The sequence below is a fragment of the Equus przewalskii genome, chromosome 16 (genome assembly GCF_037783145.1).
Source record: "Equus przewalskii isolate Varuska chromosome 16, EquPr2, whole genome shotgun sequence".
Taxonomy (NCBI): Eukaryota; Metazoa; Chordata; class Mammalia; order Perissodactyla; family Equidae; genus Equus; species Equus przewalskii.
Window position 1 is genome coordinate 13731037 of NC_091846.1, and position 21836 is coordinate 13752872.

The 21836-nt window shown below is 33.1% G+C and overlaps 1 protein-coding gene across 13 annotated transcripts in view; it reads left to right on the forward strand.

Annotated features, from left to right (window-relative positions):
- The window catches only part of NBEA (neurobeachin), a 671041-nt gene that overhangs the window by 61829 nt on the left and 587376 nt on the right, over positions 1 to 21836 (forward strand). For all 13 annotated transcript variants that reach the window (XM_070578754.1, XM_070578744.1, XM_070578745.1 and 10 more), the window contains 6 exons: positions 637 to 868; positions 4450 to 4550; positions 4790 to 4885; positions 12424 to 12545; positions 13553 to 13679; positions 19625 to 19744. In XM_070578754.1, the coding sequence (XP_070434855.1) occupies positions 637 to 868; positions 4450 to 4550; positions 4790 to 4885; positions 12424 to 12545; positions 13553 to 13679; positions 19625 to 19744 (798 nt within the window). Of the gene's footprint in view, positions 1 to 636; positions 869 to 4449; positions 4551 to 4789; positions 4886 to 12423; positions 12546 to 13552; positions 13680 to 19624; positions 19745 to 21836 lie in introns of those variants that run through there.

The window sequence follows — 21836 nt, forward strand, 5'->3', positions numbered from 1 at the left end:
CTATTTTTACTCTGTTACATCTCTTTTATTTGTCAGGTTGGTAATAACATTGCAAAAGAAAATGAATTTCATGTCTTAAAACTTACCCTTAGTGAACTCTGCATCTTCTGGTGATTATCACTTTTAAGAGCCAACTCCTTTTTTTTCTCCTGAGGAAGATTCACCCTGAGCTAAGTCTGTTGCCAATCTTCCTCTTTTTGTATGTGAGCTGCCACCAGAGCATGGCCGCCAACAGATGAGTGAACCAAAACTGGGCCACTGAAGCAGGGTGCACCAAACTTAACCACTAGGCCACAGGGCTGGCCCGAGCTGAACCTTTTTTTACAAGAGTTTGTCCTGAATCCCACGCACTAGTCATATGCTCTATTTTGCTCTATTCTTCTAGATTTGAAATTGCCTTTTTTCATTTTTTAGAAAAATTAGATTTATCTTTGCTAGTTTTAATTCTTACAACACCTTTCATTTATCTATAGCTTTCAAATTTTTATCAAAATTAGTTTTAGACTAGAAGACTTGACATTTTTTAATGTAGCCATATGCTTTCTTGCTATTTTAATGTTTGGTATTATTATATTTTATTGTTACAGATAACCTCCCATGTCATCATTAGTTATTGTTCTTTCTGTTTATTTTCAGCTGGTTGGTGGAGAATTTGACTTGGAGATGAACTTTATTATCCAGGATGCTGAGAGTATAACATGCATGACAGAGCTTTTGGAGCACTGTGATGTAACGTGTCAAGCAGAAATATGGAGCATGTTTACAGCCATTCTGCGAAAAAGTGTTCGAAATTTACAGACTAGCACAGAAGTTGGGCTAATTGAACAAGTATTGCTGAAAATGAGTGCTGTAGATGACATGATAGCAGGTATGAGGTTATCTGACAGGAAAGTATAACTTAAATGTTTATAAATATTCATGTACTTCTTTTTATATTCTATAAGTGATATAGATTTGTTGAAGCTACCTTGATTTAAAATAGATAAATAGAAAGGTATGGAAAATTTGCCTTTTATATTAAGGGAAAATCTGAAGAATGGAAAGACAACTTCTTCTGTATTAGACAAACATAATTACTAATTTTGCTTTTCCAGGTTTTAGAAAATCTCCGTAACATCAAATAAGTGCTATGAAATCTATCAGAAAAATAAACAAAACCTTTCTATGTAGTATTTATTTAAGCCTTTACATAATTAAAATATTACAATACATATTATTGTTCTGTATAATGAACATTTTACCAAATTCTCCAAGCTCCATGCCCTTCAATATGGCATATATGAACTATGACAGGAGGTACTAAAAGCCTTAGAATAATCATATTGTACTTTTTGGAAGTGTCCATTTTACTTTGTTATTTTTTTGAGAAAATTTTGTATTAAAATAGAGCATAAAATTTGTTTGAAATTGCAAGATAAGAATATTAATATTTGTGCTTATTATGTGTTATTTCAAGTAATTTTGAAATCTTTGATTCTTCTCTACAAATCCTTTACCTCTCTCCAAGTTCAGTAGAAATGTTTTGAAAGGTGGTCCCAGAGCAACAGTTATTCCCAGAAAATTAGTTTAGAGTTTGAAATAGTGATTTTCTTAAGCCATGAATCTTCAACATAAGTTTCTTCTGACATAAAAGGGTTTTCATGATTCTGAAAGTGCTAACATGAATCCTTACTATACTATATCTGATCCTTAAAAGTAGTGTAGATTCCAAAGAAACGTCTATAATATTTGATTTATGCATTTAATTAATTTTAATATTCATAGAACAAAACATTAAACAAGAAAGAATGGAATAAAGAATAGGTTAAAGATTAATGCTTTTTAAATTTAAACAATGTTTTTAAAATTGTTTTTCTTATAGAGTTTATTAAAATATATAGAGATAGGTGACATCTATCTCTATTTAAAATGATTTAACATTCTCTATGTTGGTTACTAAGGGTTAACTTGATGAAAAATGAGTTTCAAACTTAAAACATCTTTTTACCAATTCTGTAAATTCTAGCATTGTTTGACAGGAATTTATTTGTATAAACTTATATGTACACATGTTATGTAGAACATCATGTGATCTTTGAATCCTTAAATCTAGCTTTAAGCCCTTAAATTTTTTTTTTGTAAATAAAGTAGCTACCGCTTTATAGAATGTACTTTAGAAATGAGCCACAATTACTTACATAGTAGTTTACTGGTACGTAATTCACGAGCATTGAGATGTAAGGTGATAGTATGTGTGATAGTACCCCAGAAGTTTGTATCTTCACATTTTCTATTATATAAAACTACTTAATTCTTTTTTCTTCTCAATAATAATAATACCCACAACACAAAACTTCCACTCTTTGTTATTTTAATAAGCATTGTGTCAGAAAAATATCTGTATCTTGCTTTTTAGTAGAGAAATTAAAATTTAGATTAAATACTAGTGAAGTACCAGTAACCACCAAAACACCGCTAAGTTTTCACTCTGAATGTTTTGTAGTTTGTTAAGTTCAAAGAGATACTTTTCATTTAATGTGCAGGTGTCATTGGAAGATAGTTAAACGTTTATAGTAAATTGATGAGAGAGTTTCATAATCTTAGCGTTTTTTCTCCTCTAAAAATCTTGTTGTACAGAAAAGAAGAACTGTTATAATTAAACTGAGCTTCTCGGTTATATGTACAATAAATAAAAAATTATAATTATGTAATTAAATACAATTTTTATTGATCACTTTTTGTGACATACATAGGAGGTGAGATAAAAGTTTGGAAATAGAAGGTCAATTTTTTAAAAATGTGTTTGTAAGTAAACCTTTAAGAAATCTTTTATCAAGGTTGCCATTGCAGTTAATTGCTTAAAATTGCTTCATATTAACTTAGGGTTTTAAGATGCTTGATTTTTATCTAGAATTCTTTCTTAGAAACAGATCTTCTGACTAATATGTAGTAACTAGGAACATTTTTGCTACTTGAATGATGAAACATTTTATTTCATTAAAAGATCTCTCTTGGGGCCGGCCTGTTGGCATAGTGGTTAAATTCACATGCTCCACTTTGGTGGCCCAGGGTTCTCAGGTTCAGATCGCAGACGTGGACTTAGCACTGCTCGTCAAGCCGTGCTGTAGCAGCATCTCACATAAAATATAGGAAAATTGGCAGCAGATGTTAGCTCAGGGCCAATCTTCCTAACAACAACAAAAGATCTCTCTCAAAAATGGCATATCCACAGTCACAATTTTATCATAGGATTGCTTACTTATTGTGGCATCAAGTAAGAATTAGTCAATTATTTATTGATGAAAATAACCCTATTAAATTTCTGTTTTGAAATACATGCATAATAAATAATTTTAAATTCTCAAATTCCAGCTATTAATCTGTGATATTGGATAATATACATTATATGATCAATAGCTAGTTATTTGAACTTATCCTAAATTTTTTATGAACTGATGATAAATTGTTTAGAATGTATCTTGTGTATTGATTGTAATAATTTATGTAGTATCTTTAATACTGTGGAAATGCTTTAGAAATTGAGAAAATGAAATATAAATATTTAGACGCTTAATTCCTTGCAAAGAATGATTGATTGATAGAGGTAATAACTCACAATATCTACAGATGAGAAAGTAATCAGGGACCAGAGATTAAGTGTTTAATTTTTCTTATTATTTTGTGACCTAGCATGTCTCTTATATGCACACAAACACATTAATGTAATGGATTTCACTAGTAATGAGTTTAAATGATCCTTCCACTTAGAGACTACTGGGTAAGAGTGAGGACTCTGGAGCCATGCTGCCTGATCCTGGCTCTCCCTTCTACTCGAGTGTGCTCTTGGGCCATGTGATTAAGTTTTCTATGCCTCACTTTCCTCGTTTTCAGAAAGGGATTAGAGTACTTACCTCATAGGCTTGTTATGAAGATTTGTGAAGTTAATACATGTAAACCACGGGGAATAATGCCAGGCAAGGAGTAAGTGCTCAAAATTGTTGGTAATGGGCCAAGGAATATTTCAGGAATATATTTTATTAAGAAAAGATAATTGTAAAAGGAAATATGGTCAACTCACTTTTTCATTTGAAAATAACCAATTTATAATGTTAAATTGTTGTACCTTTGCATATTTTTGCCTACCTTTCCCTGCATACAGCAGATTTGTATGTGTATCGTTGTGTATTCTGGGAACTCATAAAATCTGTTTTATACCTTTGCTAAGGAAACTTAATTGGAATGGTAAATCTGATAGGGAAAAATCCTAAAATTCAAATATAATTTTTTTGGTTATGTGATGACTTAAAAATTGTTAATTGAATGGCTTTTCATGAGGTCATTTAGCTATATTAGATATAAATATATATGTAGAAATGACAATTGATAACTCTTACTCTTTCAAAAAGCATATTACCTTGACAGATGGCAGCTCATGACTAGAGTTCAGAATAACTTTATTTTCCTTTGAAGATCTTCTAGTTGATATGTTGGGGGTTCTTGCCAGCTACAGCATCACTGTCAAGGAATTGAAGCTTTTGTTCAGCATGCTTCGAGGAGAAAATGGAATCTGGGTAAGCTGTGGTCAGAGGGAAAAGTATTCAATATCAGTGCATTAATACTTAATGTTCAACACTTCATCTCTAGAGAGCTATAAACTTGAATTTGTGATGGAAATTATTCCTCGTAGAGTTTAGTAAGTAATTTCAAATTAATTTTCTCTCTAGTTAGAAAATAGTCCAGTGGCTAACGTGATATTTTAGATATTTTTACTAAATTTGTACAATGACTTTTCTTTTTCTTGTTTCCTCAGCCAAGACATGCAGTAAAATTATTATCAGTTCTTAATCAGATGCCACAAAGACATGGTCCTGATACTTTTTTCAATTTCCCTGGTTGTAGTGCTGCGGTAAGTTTTAAATACATGTGTTTATTTTTATTTATTTATTTTTAAGTCAGCTATATTAAGGTGTAATTTACATACTACGAAATTTACCAACTTAAGAAGTACAATTTGATGAGTTTTGTATAGTTGTGTAACCACTACTACAATCATGATTTCGAATAATTTCATCATTACCAAAAATTACCTTGTCTTTGTTTAAAGCCAATACCCTCTCCTCAGCCCCTGTTCCTTGCAACCTCTGATTTCTTTTGTGTTTGTATAATTTTGCCTTTTCTAGAATTTCCTGTAAATAAAATCATACAGTATATAGTCTTTTCTGTCAGGTTTCTTTCACTTAACATAATGCCTTTGAGATTATCCATGTTGTAGTTTATCAGTAGTTTATTCAGTTCCTTTGTATTCTGAGTAATATTACCTTTTATGGGTATACCACAGTTTATTTATCCATTCCCCAGTTGATGGATATTTGGGTTTTCAGTCTTTGGCTATTGTAGATAAAACTGCTATGAACATTTGATATAGGCCTTCTACAGGCATTTTTTCTTATCTCTTGAGTAAATACATAAGAGTGAGATTGCTGGGTTTTATGACAAGTGTGCATTTCATTTCATGAGAAACAGGCAAATTGCTTTCCATAGTGAAAAATTTGAATTCCCATCAGCAATGTATGAGAATCCCAGTTGATCTGTATCCTGGACATTGTCTTTTTAATTTGAGGCATTTAAATGGTTTTGTAATGGTATCTCATTATAGTTTTAATTTTATATCACCTCATCACTGATGATGTTGAGCATTTTTTCATGTACATATTCCTTTGTGATGTTTGTGTTCAAATCTTCTGTTCTTTTAAACAAATTTCATTAGTGGTTGTCTTAATATCCAAAGGGTTCATTATATATTTGGGATATAAGTTAATTTGTCAGATATGTATTTGGCAAGTATTTTATCCCACTCTGTGCTTGTCTTTTTATTTTCTTAACAGAATTTCTCAAAGTACAAAAGATTTTAATTTTGATGAAGTCTGATGAAAATTTCTTTATTTTGTGGCCTATTCTTTCATAATCTTAGAAATCAGTATAAACCAAGGTCACAACATTTTTTTCTCTTACACTTTCTACAAAAAGTTCTGTTGTTTTAGCTCTTACATTTAGGTCAATGATCCTTTTTATGTGAATTTTTAAAATATGGTATGAGGGAAGCTTGGAGGTTAAGTTTTTGTTAGTTTTGCATATGAATATCTAATTGTTTCATAACCGTTTGTTGAAGAGACAATGCTTTCACAGTGGATTACCTTGGCACCTTTCTTGTAAGCTGACTGGCCATGTTTGTGTGGTTCCTTTGTCCTATATTTCTATTCTTATGCCAATATCACATGGTCTTTATTATTGTAGCTGTATAGTGGGTCTTGAAATCAAGTAGAAGTATAAGTACTCCAACTTTGTTCTTCGTATAAAAACTAGTATTGTCTATTTTAGATTGTTTGCATTTCCGTATATATTGTGAATAAACTTGTCAAATTTTATAAAAAGCTTGCTGTGATTTTAATTGCATTGTGTTAAAACTATAGAACGATTTGGAGAGAATAGATATCTTAACATTATTGAATCTTTCAGTCCGTGAACACAGTATTTCTCTCCCATTATTTAGTTTTCTTGATGTTTTTCAGTGTTTTCTAGTTTTTAGCATGCAGGTCTTAAACATTTTTGTTAAATTTATCCATAAGTATTCCATATTGTTGTTTTACTAGTATATAGAAATGTAATTGATTTTTTTGTATATTGACCTTATGTCCTGAGACCTTGGTGAATTCGCTTACTAGTCCTAGCAGTTTTTTAAAAGATACCTTAGGATTGCTTACAAAGTTAATAATTTTATCTGTGAATAAAGCCAATCTTATTTGTTATTTTACAGTTAGTATGCCTTTTTCTTTCGTTTTATTGCCTTATTGCATTGGCTAGGACTTCCAGTGTAACGTTTAGTAACAGTAACATTCTTGATTTATTCTCAATCTTAGAGAAAGCATTAAGTATTTCACCATTAAGTATGTTATTAGCATTAGGTTTTCAGACATGTCCTTTATCAGGTTGAGGAAATTCTTTTCTATTCCTGTTTAATGGGAGTTTTTAAATCATCAGTATGTTGATATCAGTATTGAATTTTGTCAAATGCTTTTTCTGATTTTATTAAAATGATGATATGGTTTTTCTTCTTAATCTTTAATAATGTGGTGAATTGTGATGATTGATGTTTCAGTGTTAAGCCAACTTTTGCATTTCTGGGACAAAAACTACTTGATCACTGTGTATTAACCTTTTCATATACTGCTGGATTTGATTTACTAACATATTGCTAAGAAATTTTATGATTACTTTTATGAGTTATTTGGGGCTCTATTTTCCTTGTGGTATCTTTTTCTGGTTTTGATCTTAGGGTTATTCCTCATAAAATGAATTGAGAAGTATTCGTTTCTCTCAATTGAAGAGTTTGTGTAGAAATGATGTTATTCTTAAATCTGTGCTAGAATTCACTATTAAAGCCATCTGGACCTGGAGTTTTGTTTATGAGAAGGTTTTAAACTATGAACTTAATTTCTATAATAGATACAGGAAGGTTTTCTATTTCATTTTGAGTGAGCTGTGATAGATTATATCTTTCAGTAATTTGTCCAGTTAATCTAAGTTGTTGAATATATTGTCATAAAGTTTTTCGTCATATCCCCTTATTATCCTTTTAATGACTATAGGATATGTGGTGATCCCTCCCCTTTCATTCTTGATACTGGATTTTTTTTCCTAATCAGTCTGACTGGAAGTTTATCCATTTTGTTGTTCTTGTCAAAGAACAAGCTTTCTCAGTCTGCTTAATTTCATCATTTTTATCTACATGGTAGAATTGTAGAAAGTATGTGTTGTTTTTGGCTAGAAGAAGTGGTTTTGATTTCTGGATCCTCTAGTTCTTTTCTGTGGAGGACTAGTCCCGTAATGTTTCTCGACTTACTTTCATGTAACACGTTAGTACTTTAGCATGGAATAGGGTTATTGTGAATCTGTAATGAAATAATATACCATTTAAACACTATATAAGTTGTAGAACATCTTGTAAGTATTTGTTGTTCTTTGGTTATTATTGGTACTTAAATATCCTTGCAATCTCTCATTTCATCAACCATTCCCCTAAGTTTATATTTTTCCCCTTAATATTTTCTTACTAACCTTTTTTTTTAAGTTCCAATTTCCACTAATTGTGAAATGAAAATAGGAAAGTGAAAAATTACTTTACAGATGAAAGTTGTCATTTTGCATATCAGATTGTTAGGGTAGAACACATATAAAATGTACATTGTGGTACTTAGAAGGGAAAAACCTTCACTGCCTCTATTTACATATATATATAATTTTAATACATTTTTTCAAAACTGCTATTGATCAAACATTTGGTAGATCTCAGTCTAAGGGATGGGAAAGAAGAGCAAAGTGTTTTGACAGAAATATAAGCAAGATACTGTCTTATTTATGAATTAGTGAAATTTAGCTAAAACAGAGTGAATAACTGTTTTAGTAAATTGTCTAGTTTGTCTCAGTAAGGTTGCAACTCATCCTGTTTTTGGCCATTTGACCATGAATTGCTTGAAACCTGTGAATATTTTCTGTCAATATGTATCACATTTTACACACATACACACACACACACACATTCACTCACACACAGTTTTATTTATGTGTTGTTAGTAGTTATGTTTGATTTGTTTTTGTTTAGGGGATTTTGATGGACTTATACTATTTACTCCCCCTTTCCTGGTTTTCCCTGCATCACTCATTTTCATGAAGAGTAGTTTGGATCAAGGATATGTATATTTTATATAGAGGAGGGAGCAGGGAAGGAACTAGAACCTTTACAGCCATTATTTTATTTGAGCATACGAGCTATATAAGATAAATGATATTATCATTGTTACATCAGCTCAAGAAACTGAGCCTCAACAGTATTTTTCAGGGTCGTAAATCAGAGTCACAACTTGAACCAAAATTTACCTGACTTTAAGTTCAATGTTTTATTTAACAGCAGATTGGCTTATTTCCAGGCATGTTACTTCTGCTGTTGAACTGCTGAAAAATTCAGAGAGGAGCTGATTTTAAAATCCTTACCATTACAGTGTTTTTGATAGTCTGCTTCTGGATGAGCATGAACCAGTGGCGGCTTAGTAACTAGAGCATACAGAACCGCTACTCATAGCAGTGCCTTTGGATGACTAAAATTATGACACTGCTTACTTTCCCTCTGAAATACGGTATATACTAGGGCTCCTGAACTGTATTTTGTGTTGTGGAGATGCCTCTTTCTGAGCTGTGCTGCCTCCCTCCATATGAGCAATTTGGTAACATTTACTCATTCAGAGAGCTAATTGAATTCTATAGAGTGACAGATGTAAGATGGCGTTTTATATGCTCTGTGACCTTTATGGATATACTGTTTAGATTTGCCTTTCATGATTATCATCTATTTCATGAATCTGCTTAATTTAGGAAGTAGTGTATTTTTCTATTCACTGAAATAGTTTACTGAAAGCACCCTATCTAACATCAAATTTGCAAATTACATGTAATTTGCAAATTGCAATAGATAAGAACTTAGATTTTGGGATCAACTAGACCAGGAGACAGTGAGAGATATGGATTTTGGAGTCCTCTGAACTCAATGGACACAATGAGGGACATCCAATTGTGGGTAGCAAAATATTGTAGAAGGAAATATGAAGGAAATGTGAAGGCAGCTTAAATCCAAAATCACAAAAGTACTGCAAAGGACATGGCATTAACACCATGGGATTAGACGAAAATATAAGGAATCCAGGAAATGGGTGATGAGATCAGGCACAAATGATTTGGAAGTGAATGGGCCTGGGTTCCACATCAGTCAGTACCATATGAAGTTAGCATTTGTGCATTAAGGGAGGATGTATGTATTAGTTTAAAAGAGTTGAAAAGGCTAGGGATGCCATGTACAATGTATAGAAGGCTTTGGTTGGTACTTGAGTAGGAACAGAAGGTTGAGTACCCTCCAGAAATGAGAGATTTCAGGTCCCTAAGTCATTTATTCTAGCTGTTGTACATTAAATTTAAAAGAATATCCTTGAGAAAAGGTAACTGTCTTTTTGAAGAGATTGGCCATAAGAAAGATCCTTATTTATCTGTGGAATTATTGAAAGTCCACAATGAAACAGAAGAAATGCTATTTTAGAGCCTTTCAGGTGTTTGGTATCAGTTGTAGCAAGACAAAATGCTGTTATTATTTCATTATCACTCAACTTAGGCTTTTCTTTTGTAAGATTTTTCCTTTTTTTTCTGTTGTATTTTGGTTCACTAGTGTTGGCAACTGTATGTATGTGATTTAGGGTTCTCTCAGTCCTAACATGGGGATAATAACAAGTGATCTCTTGGACCATGTGTCTTTTTCTTGGTGGAAGAGTACGTCTGGAAAACTTGAAGGGCAGCTTGTCTCAAATTCTTTCCTGTATCTCTTAGTTTAATGCAGTGTTTAAGTTCTAATTTAGGGCCCAGTAGACTGGATGATGAAACTGATGGTGCCGAAAGTGCTAAGGGCATTGGTTGGGTATGAGAGATTGCACGGGTATGTGGAGTAATGGGGGAAAAGGAAAGTAATAGGCTGCACTCCTGAATGCTTTCTAACGCTCCAGTGGCAGTGCTGTAATGAGCCCCTGTTGCTGATGTGAAAGTGCACTTGGGTATTGTGGTCTTGGCAAAAGGTTGAAAACCATGAATCTAACCCTGTGCCAATTGTGTTCCACAGGCGTTAAGAACAGAGTAACAAATTTATTAAATAATTTATACAATTCCATAGATTCACTTTACTATTCAATGTCCTCAATAAATATTTCTCCTATTTGCCTTCGTACTGTGAAGCAGCTATAGGAAGTGAAATCTGGTTTGGTGACATTTATAGAGTTATTAACCAGCAGTTAACTTGGCAAGAATTGTATTTTACTAACAAACAACATTAAAAAATAAAGTATAACATTTCACTTTTAAGCAGTTAAGAAAAGCTATATTGACAATTATACTGCCTGAACTAATTGCTTAAGCATTAAAATCTGAAAAGACATCGTATGGGAAATTTTTCTTTATTTTTAGGATTTGATTCTTTATTTGGGATTGTATATATGTGTTTGTGTTTGTGTTTTATTTTTATTTTTACAGCAAGCACTTATAAATCTTTGCCACACTCAGATTTTTCATTGACTACATATTGAATGTTTTCTATGTCTTAAATCACAAAGCTGGGAGTATAAATTATATTCCATACTCTTGGGGAACTCTAATGGGTAGACATATGCAAAAACAGCTTGGTACAATAACCTACTATAGATTTAGGTACTAAGTGCTATGGAAGAAAAACAATGAAAAGAGGAACTAAGCTGGGATGAAGTCCAGGAAAGTTTCACAGAAGAAGGACATACTAGCCTGATATTGAGATATAATTGGAATTTTGCTGGAAAAGTATTTTGAACAGAAGCAAAATCATGTACAAAAAGGGGAGCTGTAATGGGACAGGTAGAATAGTTGGTATGTTTAGATATATTTTGGAATGTGGCATAAGGCAGTAGAAGAGAAGATTGAAAGAGTTTGTTGGATAGTGTGTGTGAAGAGTGTTATATAACATGAAGAAATTCAAACTGTATGTGCAGAGGATTTTTAATATGGAAGCTATATTAATTTGAGAAAGGTCATTATCAGAAAGATGAAGGCTCTCTTTGGGGGAACAGATCAGCTATAAAACATAAAGGTAATTATTTTCTATGTGAAGGAATTTGGGTAGCTCATAGGAAGATAAATCTGTTCAGATATTTCTTGACAGGAAGTCAAGTAATTAACCACTTTCTCATTTTCTCCTTAGAATGGCTGTGATTTTTTTTTTTTTGATTGCTACTATCAACTGAGTTCTATATTATTCCTTTCTTACTTATGAGTGGATCTGAATCCTCTTTGGTCGTAAATTTCAGTTGTTAAGTTTCTGAATAATATGTCTCATGCTTGCCCTCCTTTGTTTCAGTATTGTGAACATTATTTCTTAATACTTATGTTTCTTTAATATTGATTCCATTAAAATTCTCTAACAGTTGTTTTTGGATTTAAAGATTCAGCCCCCTTTAATCAAATGAAATATTACTGAAAACCTAAGATAAATTCATAGAAAACAGAAAATTCTGGGGCTTATGTATAAGAGACTGTATATTGGTCAGACTGGAAGAGGACTTCTTGGAGTACAGTCTGAAAAGTACTGTGTAACCTAAGATGAAACTTCATCAACTGAGCAGTATTTGTAAAGGCAATGTTTCTCTAGTCAACAAATAATATTTATAGATTATTTTAATAAGATAATAGTTGCTACTTTTTATATTTGTCCATGATTTTCTGAGATTTGTACCTTCATTGTTTTTGAATATGTAAAGGGCATATTTGACTTTAGTTACTATCACATCTTCTTTAATTGATACTTTTGTATCTTTTTTTGTTGCCTTGTAGGCAATTGCTTTGCCTCCTATTGCAAAGTGGCCTTATCAGAATGGCTTCACTCTAAACACTTGGTTTCGTATGGATCCATTAAATAACATTAATGTTGATAAGGATAAACCTTATCTTTATTGGTAAGTAATAAAATTAGTACTTTTGTGTTGTGTTTCAATTTTATAAATATGTAGTAGTCATATTTAGTGTCAAGGCAACATGTTAAATAGAATATGTATAAGTTAAAACTATAAAGGCACAGTTAAGTCAATTTATTTTATTTATTTTTTGCTGTTGATTCTAGGCCACTTGCCTCACTATTTTCTTTTTTTTTTTTTTAAAGATTTTATTTTTTCCTTTTTCTCCCCAAAGCCCCCCGGTACATAGTTGTGTATTCTTCGTTGTGGGTTCTTCTAGTTGTGGCATGTGGGACGTTGCCTCAGCGTGGTCCGATGAGCAGTGCCATGTCCGCGCCCAGGATTCGAACCAACGAAACACTGGGCCGCCTGCAGCGGAGCGCGCGAACCCAACCACTCGGCCACGGGGCCAGCCCCACTATTTTCTTTTTTTTCCAGATACAGTTTAAGAGTCAAGGGTTATAGTCCTTCTCTGTTTAGTGTGCATCAATATAGATATTTCATAGTTACATCTTTTTTCTTTTTTTGACTAAAAATATAGTCCTTTGCTTGGTTACCTACATTATTAATCCAACTTAGTTCTGACTTTTTCTTTTGTAATTTGTAAGCTATTTTCAAAGATATAGGAGAATCAGAGAGCAAGTTGATTTTGAAAACATTAACTATGTAAATGATTTCTGTATTTGCTAGTTCCAGGTGGTCTTGAGGTAGATAAAATATACTTGGTAGGCTTTTGTGGGCCATTAATTTGTTTTTATATATTTATGATATTTAAATTGAAATTTTTAAAGGTTCTATAGTCTTTTCTTTTCTCAATTGTAGTTCATTCTTTTAGTTGTTCTAAACCTTTTATGTTTTAGTCTTTATTTGGTACATGTAATACCCCTTCTACTCTCTAGGGAAATAAGTTTTATTTTTATAATAATGTTTTATCTTATTTACATAATAATCCTTAGATATAAAGTTTTTTGTATCAGAGGATATTATACTATTCTTGGTTTTCTTTACAGTTTTCGTACTAGCAAAGGAGTTGGTTACTCTGCTCATTTTGTTGGCAACTGTCTAATAGTCACATCACTGAAGTCCAAAGGGAAAGGTTTTCAGCACTGTGTAAAATATGATTTTCAGCCACGCAAGGTAGGTCTGATTAAATATTTCTGTTGAATGACACAATTCACCATTCCCACTGTCTTAGAACTCACTTATTAGGACTTCTGTAATATTCTCATTTATTGGTTTTCTTATGACTCCTAATGCTTTTCTCTTATCCTTGTCTTCATTTTCTTTCTACTTTTATATCTTACTTTTGGCATATGATCAGACCGTTGATAATCTTGCAGTGTCTGTCTCTCTCACTCTCTCAATGTCTCTCTCTTGCTATGCTCTGTTCTATGTCACTCTTTCAGTACATACGTATTGAGTATTCACTAAGTAGCAGACATGTTGTAGGTACTGGAGATATGACAGTAAACAGAATAGACAACATCCCTGCTTTTATGGAGCTTACCTTTTTTCAGACATTTTATTCAGTTTCATGATAGCTTTCCACTGTTATATCTCCAGAGCTCTATTCTTATATTCTTATCTCCCTATGAGGTGTTGCCATGTGGATATCTTTCTGGTCCTTCAACCTCAGAAAATGTAACACTGAATTTGCCGTCTCTAGTCCCAAGTCTGCTCATGTTCTTAGGTCCCCTGATTTGGTTAAGGGTGTACCGTCTTCATAATAGTGGGGACTTGAGTCAGCTTTGTTCTTCATTCCCTTTTTGATCTTTATATCACTTCAGTTTTCAAGTCCTCTATGTTGTATCTGTGTAATGTTTGTCTCCTTTTTAAAATTCTTTACCTGGGACCGGCCCGGTGGTGCAGTGGTTAAGTGTGCACGTTCCGCTTCTCGGCGGCCCAGGGTTCGCCGGTTCGGATCCCAGGTGCGGACATGGCACCGCTTGGCAAAAGCCATGCTGTGGTAGGCATCCCATGTATAAAGCAGGGGAAGATGGGCATGGATGTTAGCTCAGGGCCAGTCTTCCTCAGCAAAAAGAGGAGGATTGGCAGTAGTTAGCTCAGGGCTAATCTTCCTCAAAATAAATAAATAAATAAAAATAAATAAAAATGCTTAAAAAAAAATTCTTTACCTGCTGCTTTAATTCTTTGTATTGCTCTCTATCTTGGATCCTTTATTTCTTCCTCTTCCAAACTATCTTACACACTAATATCTGATGTATATTCCTGATCATATTATTCCACTGCTCAAACCAATCATTTGCTTCTCACTAACCATAGAATAAATTAAAATTTTTAGCCTAGTCCTTCATGATTTGAATTTTATCTTCAGCTTTTTACTTATACCCTTTATTCTGGCAAAACTGAACTAATATACATGTTTCACTTTTTTATCTTTTCAAGTGTTCAATCTCTGGCATGAAATACATTTACTTGTCCCCTCACTCACATGTCTTGTAAATCCCACCACATTGTTATGTTCCATTTCCTATAACACCATTTCTGTAGACTCCTTCCCAGATTTGCCTTACTCCCCAGATAGAATCTCTCTCAAAGCATATTATTTCAGTATGTCTTATGGTAACTAGGCAATTATTTCTCTTAAACCTTTATTATTCATTTATATGTGCATTGTTTAGTAACTGAGACTAATGTGCATGGGATTCGTCTTTGTATTTCCTCATATGCATGCTACACAGTATTGAACTTGGTAGACTGTCAATAATATATATTGGATAAATGAGTAAAATATGACTTTAACAACCAAAACTCCCTTTTGTTTCCTAAAGGAGTAAGTTACGTTCCTCTGGAAAGCTAATTTATATTGAGCAATTTATTTCTCAGTGGTATGAAATAAATGAGGAATTACTATTGAGAAAGTGAGAAAGAAGGCGTGGGCTTTGTGGTCAGTGCTTCTTTGTAGATAAGTGTGCCAAGAACCTTTTCCGTGTGGCAGGAAGAAGAAGGGGAGTCGTGGCAATAAAGACAAATAATTTAGGTTGTTGCTGTGTGGTAAGCATTTAAATTCTGAAGCTTACTAGCCTTCTTTGCTCTTGTTGTTCTAGCACAATAATATATACTCCAAAACTAACAAGTTAATTTTTGGAGTTGTAGAGAATTAGAGCATTATCTGTGAGTATTAAGAGAGATTTATGCTTTTTGAGAAAGTGTTTTGCACAGGTTAAATGGAAAACAGGGTTACTTAGAATGCCAACAACTTACACGTTCTTATATCTTCATTCTGATCCTAAAATTTTGGTATATACTATATATAATTTATTTATAGTATATAATAATTTGTGTATAATATGTAAATTTGCTATATATTATGTAGAAATTATGCAGCATCTTTTAAATTTTCTGTACATCTATGAAAACAATATTCAAGTATTTTAACAATTATTAGTTCAAAGATTATTCAAAGGCAGATGTTTATATGAACTTTATGAGACTTCAGTTGTAGTTCTGAGGAATTATGTTTGAAGAACATTTATAGAAACGTTACTTTAATTACAATTTTAGCTTCTCTTCCTTTCATTACTTTTCGTCCTCCTCTTTCTCTCTGCCCTCCTTTACCTCCTCCTCCGTTTTGCTCGTCCTTTTCATCTTCACTTCTTTCCCCTTCTCCTTCTCCTCTTCTCTTTCCTCCCTCTTTCTTGTTCTTCCCCCTTCTTTCTCTAACCTTATTTGGTTTAGGTAATAGACCAGTTTTTAAACTGGAGATTCGGACTTCAAAGTAGTTTCTTTGTGTATCTGTGTGCATTTTGTGCACTATGGATTTATAGATAATTAACTCTTTTTATAAAAAAGTAAAATGTTAAACCTCCAGATTTGGTAATGCAGAGAGACTTTTCTCAGGGGAGATTCAGCTAATCCTAGTAGTCCTGAATCTTGTTTCCTGAGATTGAAGGTTTCACTAATTTCTCTTCTTCAGTAATGCTGGCCTCAATTAGAGGGATGCTTTTTGCTGTTAATATTTTGTCCTGTGAAATCTATCTATGCTTAATATCCACTAGAATATGTATATTCAGAGATGAGGTTGAAACATTTTTATAAAGTCTGCTCTAAAGATAAAGAAAAACAAGAGAAAACGCAAAAAAATGTGCAGCTATATAATTAGATTGTAAGATATAATTCACTCCTCATCAGCTGGAGTTTTCTAGAGGGATGTTCCTGCCTTCTTACTGGACTCCATCTTTGTGTCAGAGTAACTTACCATTTGAAAGTCCAGATTCTAAAAAAACAAGGGACAGAGTATAAGAGTTCCCATTCCCACTTCTTTAAGGCCTGGTCCCCCTTCCAGGTTCAAGGGTCTTTCTTGGATATATGACAGTGATATTGTCCACCTTCTTCGGGGCACACTCTGCCTCTATTCCATAGGAACAACCATAACAGATATGAGGAGCCTACCTATGGTGAAGGGAATGTCTTCATTTCTTTTTTGTTTGTTTTCTTATTTGCATGTGATCCCATGTGTATTATGACCAAAAGCAAACTCTTTGTTTGTAACTCCAAACCTGGTTATCTTGCTAATTAGCTAGCTAACTGTATTAATTATCTTTAGTTAATGGTACCACTACTCATTCAAGTGAAAAATGGGAAACCATCTTAGGCTCTCCTTTTCTATATCAGAACTTCCAGTCAGTTCTGTTAATTATATTCATCCCTTTTTTTTAAAATTACCAATTCCTTCATCTTAGTTTAGGCTCTTACGGTTTTCTCACCTGAACCTTTGCAGTAATTTTCAAGTTTATCTTTATCCACATTTGCCTAACTATCCCACTTCCTCACTGCTGTCAGTTATTTTCCTAAACTCTGGAGATGATCATTTCACGTTCCCGCTCAGAATTCTTCAGTGATAGCACGTTATGTGAAAACCAAAAGGCTGGTTACTAAAGGTGTCCTGTAGGTCTCTTTACAATCTGGTCTTTGTTTTTCTTGCTAAAGCTAAACGCTGAGAAAAGTTTTGTCAAGCCTCTGTGCTGTATGTACCATATTAAGGTTCCTCTGCCTGGAATGTTTCTTTCCCCTTTGTTTACTTAACAGTTCCTACTCATCCTTCAAGCTTAGTCTTAAATTTCGTTTACTCTTTTAGTGAATTCTTCTCTGTTAGCCTTCCTTCTCCATTTGTCTCTCCTTTCCTCTCTACCCTCAGCCTTTACTTCTTTTGCTCTGATATCTGTATTTTAGATATTCTCCATTGTTTTATAATTGTTTTCATGTTTCTTTTCTCTAGTGAAACCTCCTTGAGGCTGTATATGTTATCTTTCTTTGTATGCCCCAGAATCTCGGGGGTACTTGACATGAAGTAAGCTCTCAGTAAATTTTTTGAATGAATGAATGACTCTTTTAGTATATGGTAGTAAGAACTCAATAAATATTTGTTGAATGAGTGCTTTTCTATATTAAGTATGTCAATAAGTATAATACATCTAATACATCTAATATTATTTATCTTAAATTTTTTTGGGGGGCAGCAGAAAATCCTTTTCTATTTATAGACATTTATTTATGTCTATTCTATTTAGAAATTTAAAATTTCTAAAAATTTTACTCCAGAATATAAAGGTTGTATCTCCTGTGTTACCTGGATGACATTCTGGTTGAAAATTGTCAAACTCAATGAGGATAACATGGTGAATTTTAATTCTTATACATGTAAAGTTCTATAAAATTTTTCTTAAATTTATTTGAAGCTCCGTTTTTATGGCTTCTTCTTGATAATTTTGTAATATTTAGAAACATAAGCTGTTAAATGACTAACTTTAAAGATTTTCTTCTAATTTTAATCAGGACTAACATGTATGTTGCTTTCTGATCAAAGTCTAAGCTTGCAATAAAATAGAGTTATAGGATTACCTAGAATGAAACAACTTAAAAAAAGACGTGTTTTAAGGGTTAAATGGTTTGACCTGACATTTTTTTTTAATAATTGAGGAACAATGTTTTGTATTACTGTCTCCTATGAGTTGTTCGGCGCACTATTTTTATTTTCTAAATGGAAATGAGTGAAATTGAATTTTGTTCAAAGTATTTCAGACACCTTGAAATAACTAATATTTTAGTGGTTGAGAATTACTATTATAGTTTTATATTTTTCAAAATATATGTGAAATAATTGAATAGTACTTTTAAGTAATCCAGAGAACAAAGTTTGTGCTTTATATTTTTATGTCTTTTGGGGAAACTAGTCTAATTTTCCCCACTTAATCACTGAAGGCATACTTGTTTTAATATCTATGAATCATTTGTATTTTTCTATATTTTAGAAAAAATGTTTCTATATTCTTTGCTTTAGTCTATTAACTTTGAAGAGACTAAGGGTTGGATCCACAAATTTTTACAAAATTTAAACCATCGCATATCAAAATAGACACTTAACATGCTTTTTGTTGACCCTAGTAACTATAAAAAATGAGAACTCAATATAAACTCATTCTTTGATTCTTAGTGAATAATGTTACATTATTAAGTTAAAAATATATAATTATTCCTGGATCTAATAAAACTAAATTATGGAATGGAAACCACCTAAATCTTATTATAATCTATTATAATGTTCCTTTGACAGGTCTTTCTTGACCATACAATCCAAAGTATTCCTTCTCAGTTTGCACTTCCTTTTTCCCCATAGAAATCATCATGATTTGTAATTCTTTGTTTGTTTGCTTGTCTAATGTATATCTCCTTCACTACACCATAAATTTGAGGAGAGCTGGACCTATGGCCTGTCTTTGCAGTGCCTTGCACAATGTAAATGTTATTAAATGAATGAACACAAGTATAATTGTATATCTGCAATTTTTGGATCTTGGCATAGTGGAAGGAGTATCGTTCCAGTCATTCCAGGGTTTGGAATGATACCATCTGTCTCCATCACAGATTTATTCTTTAGGAGTCACTTCTTTCATCTACAAAATTAGAAATGGGAGGGGGAACTTGAGAAAATGGTAGTGGATGATTATTAATATTCCTTCAAGCATTTTTTGTGGTGTGTTATGAATGTTATGATTGCTTTTTAGACAATATGATAACTAAACATTACATATTTATATCTTTAAATTTTTTTTTCATTTAAGTGGTACATGATCAGCATTGTCCACATTTACAATCGATGGAGGAACAGTGAAATTCGATGTTATGTTAATGGACAGCTGGTGTCTTATGGTGATATGGCTTGGCATGTTAACACAAATGATGTAAGTTTTGTTTTTTAAATCTGTGTTTTAATGTATTTGAGTGATCTATCGCTGTTTAACATGAATTGAATAATAAAATAATTTGTAGAAACTTAATAGTTTTACTTTGAAAGTTTTTTTCTATTAAGTGAATTTTTAAGTCTTAAATTTATTATAATTACTAAAAGACATGATTTGTGATAAAAAAGGAAAATTGCTTGGCTAAATTATTAAATATTAGGTCAAAAACATCAATGCAGCGTTCTATTCTTTCCAGAATTTCAAGCATTAAAAAATGTGTCTTACTCCTCATTTGGACATGAAAGGAAGACCTTAAACAGAATGCATAAATAACATGTAGTCACTATTATTTATTAGATAAATGGTGATAAATGCTATGGTGAAAAATTAAGTGGTAACAGGTATAGAAAGTGTAGGTGTAGGGAAGGGAGAAGCCAGATGGTACAGAGATAATCTTACTGAGAAGAGTTGAAGGAGAAAGCCATGTAGATATTTGGAGGAAATATCCCATTCAGTAGAAAACAGTGAGTGCAAAGGCTTTGAGGCAGAACTGCAAAGTTCATTAAATAACAAAGCAGCCAGTTTGTCTGGAGCAGAGAGGCAGGAAGGGACAGAAAAATGTTAAGATATGAGGTTGGACAGTTAGTAGAGGGTCAAATATGAAGGGCCTCATGTGCAAACCTAAGGCTTGGACTTTCCCATCTTACCTGACATAAAAATCTTTGGAAAGTTTTGAGCAGACAGGTGATGTGATGTTTTAAAAACATCAATCAGATGCAGTGTTGAGAATATTCTGAGGGGAAACAATGACAGAAGCAGGGAGACCAGTTAAATGACTTATTGCAAGAATAACAAAGAGATAGTAATAGTTTCAACCAGCATGTTGGCTGTAGAGGAGGTAACACAGATTCTGGAAGTGGGTATCTAGAGTTAAAACCTCACGAACTCTTACTTCTCTATTTTGGGCCTTCACCTGTCTCCATCCTGGCTTGTTAAAGCCAAAGTAAAAGATGTACTCTAATGCCAAAAGTACCTCCAAACCCAATAATGTACAACCCTTCCAGCATATCTGGTTTTATAAAAACTGTCCTCTTTTTAACAAAGTTCACTTCTCGATATTGTCTGCATCTCTCTAGACGTTAATCTCATCGAGGGCAGGGATTGGCTCCTCTTCTGTTTTGTATTCTCTTAAATAGCCCTGTGTGCATAGTCCATACTTTATTCCCTAGGTCAGTGTAGTTGGAAGACTACACCCCATGGGCCAAATGTGACCCTTGACCTGTTTTTGTATAACCTAGGAGCTAAAAATCTTGGTTTTCACATTTTTAAAGGTTTTATTTTTTTAAAGACCCAAACAAACGAAAACCTAAGATTATGTGAAAGAAACCACATGTGGCTTGCAAAGCTGAATATATTTGCTATCTGTTCCTTTATAGGGAAAGTTTTCTTTTTCTGCCCTGGAAACTCATAGTTGGCCCACAGTCAGTAAATATTTATGAGAATGATTTTGTCAGAATTAGAATACACAGATGAAATTCTGCTTCATATCAGCCCTCCAAAGGGGACAGTCTTTTATTACAGAGTGGAAGAAACCCCAGAGACCTTGTTGACTGTCGTTAACTCTACAGTTGTATTTTTAAAAAAAAAAAAAAAAGGAAGAAAGGACTTAGATTTTTTATTTATTTGCAATAGTGCTCCAAGAGATGCAGAGGCCTGGACATTAACACATGCACACATACATTATGTAGTCAGTTCTTAAGTTCTTAAACTTTTAATTAAAGATTGGGTATTTAATGAGGAGTTTGTACCTATTCACAAATTTTATTGAGGCATCAAAGGGATTTCATATGTATATAGTGTCTTGCTTATCAGTACTAAGGTTTGGAATAACCTGTGAGGATGGGGGAAGGGAACTGAGCAGTGACTGCTCTTACTGGTCTGGATGGTGGGGCCAAGTATTAGATGAGATTTAAGAAGTAGACGGCCCGGCCCGGTGGCGCAGCGGTAAAGTTCTCACGTTCCGCTTCTCGGAGGCCCGGGGTTCGTCAGTTCGGATCCTGGGTGAGGACATGGCCCCGCTTGGCAAAAACCA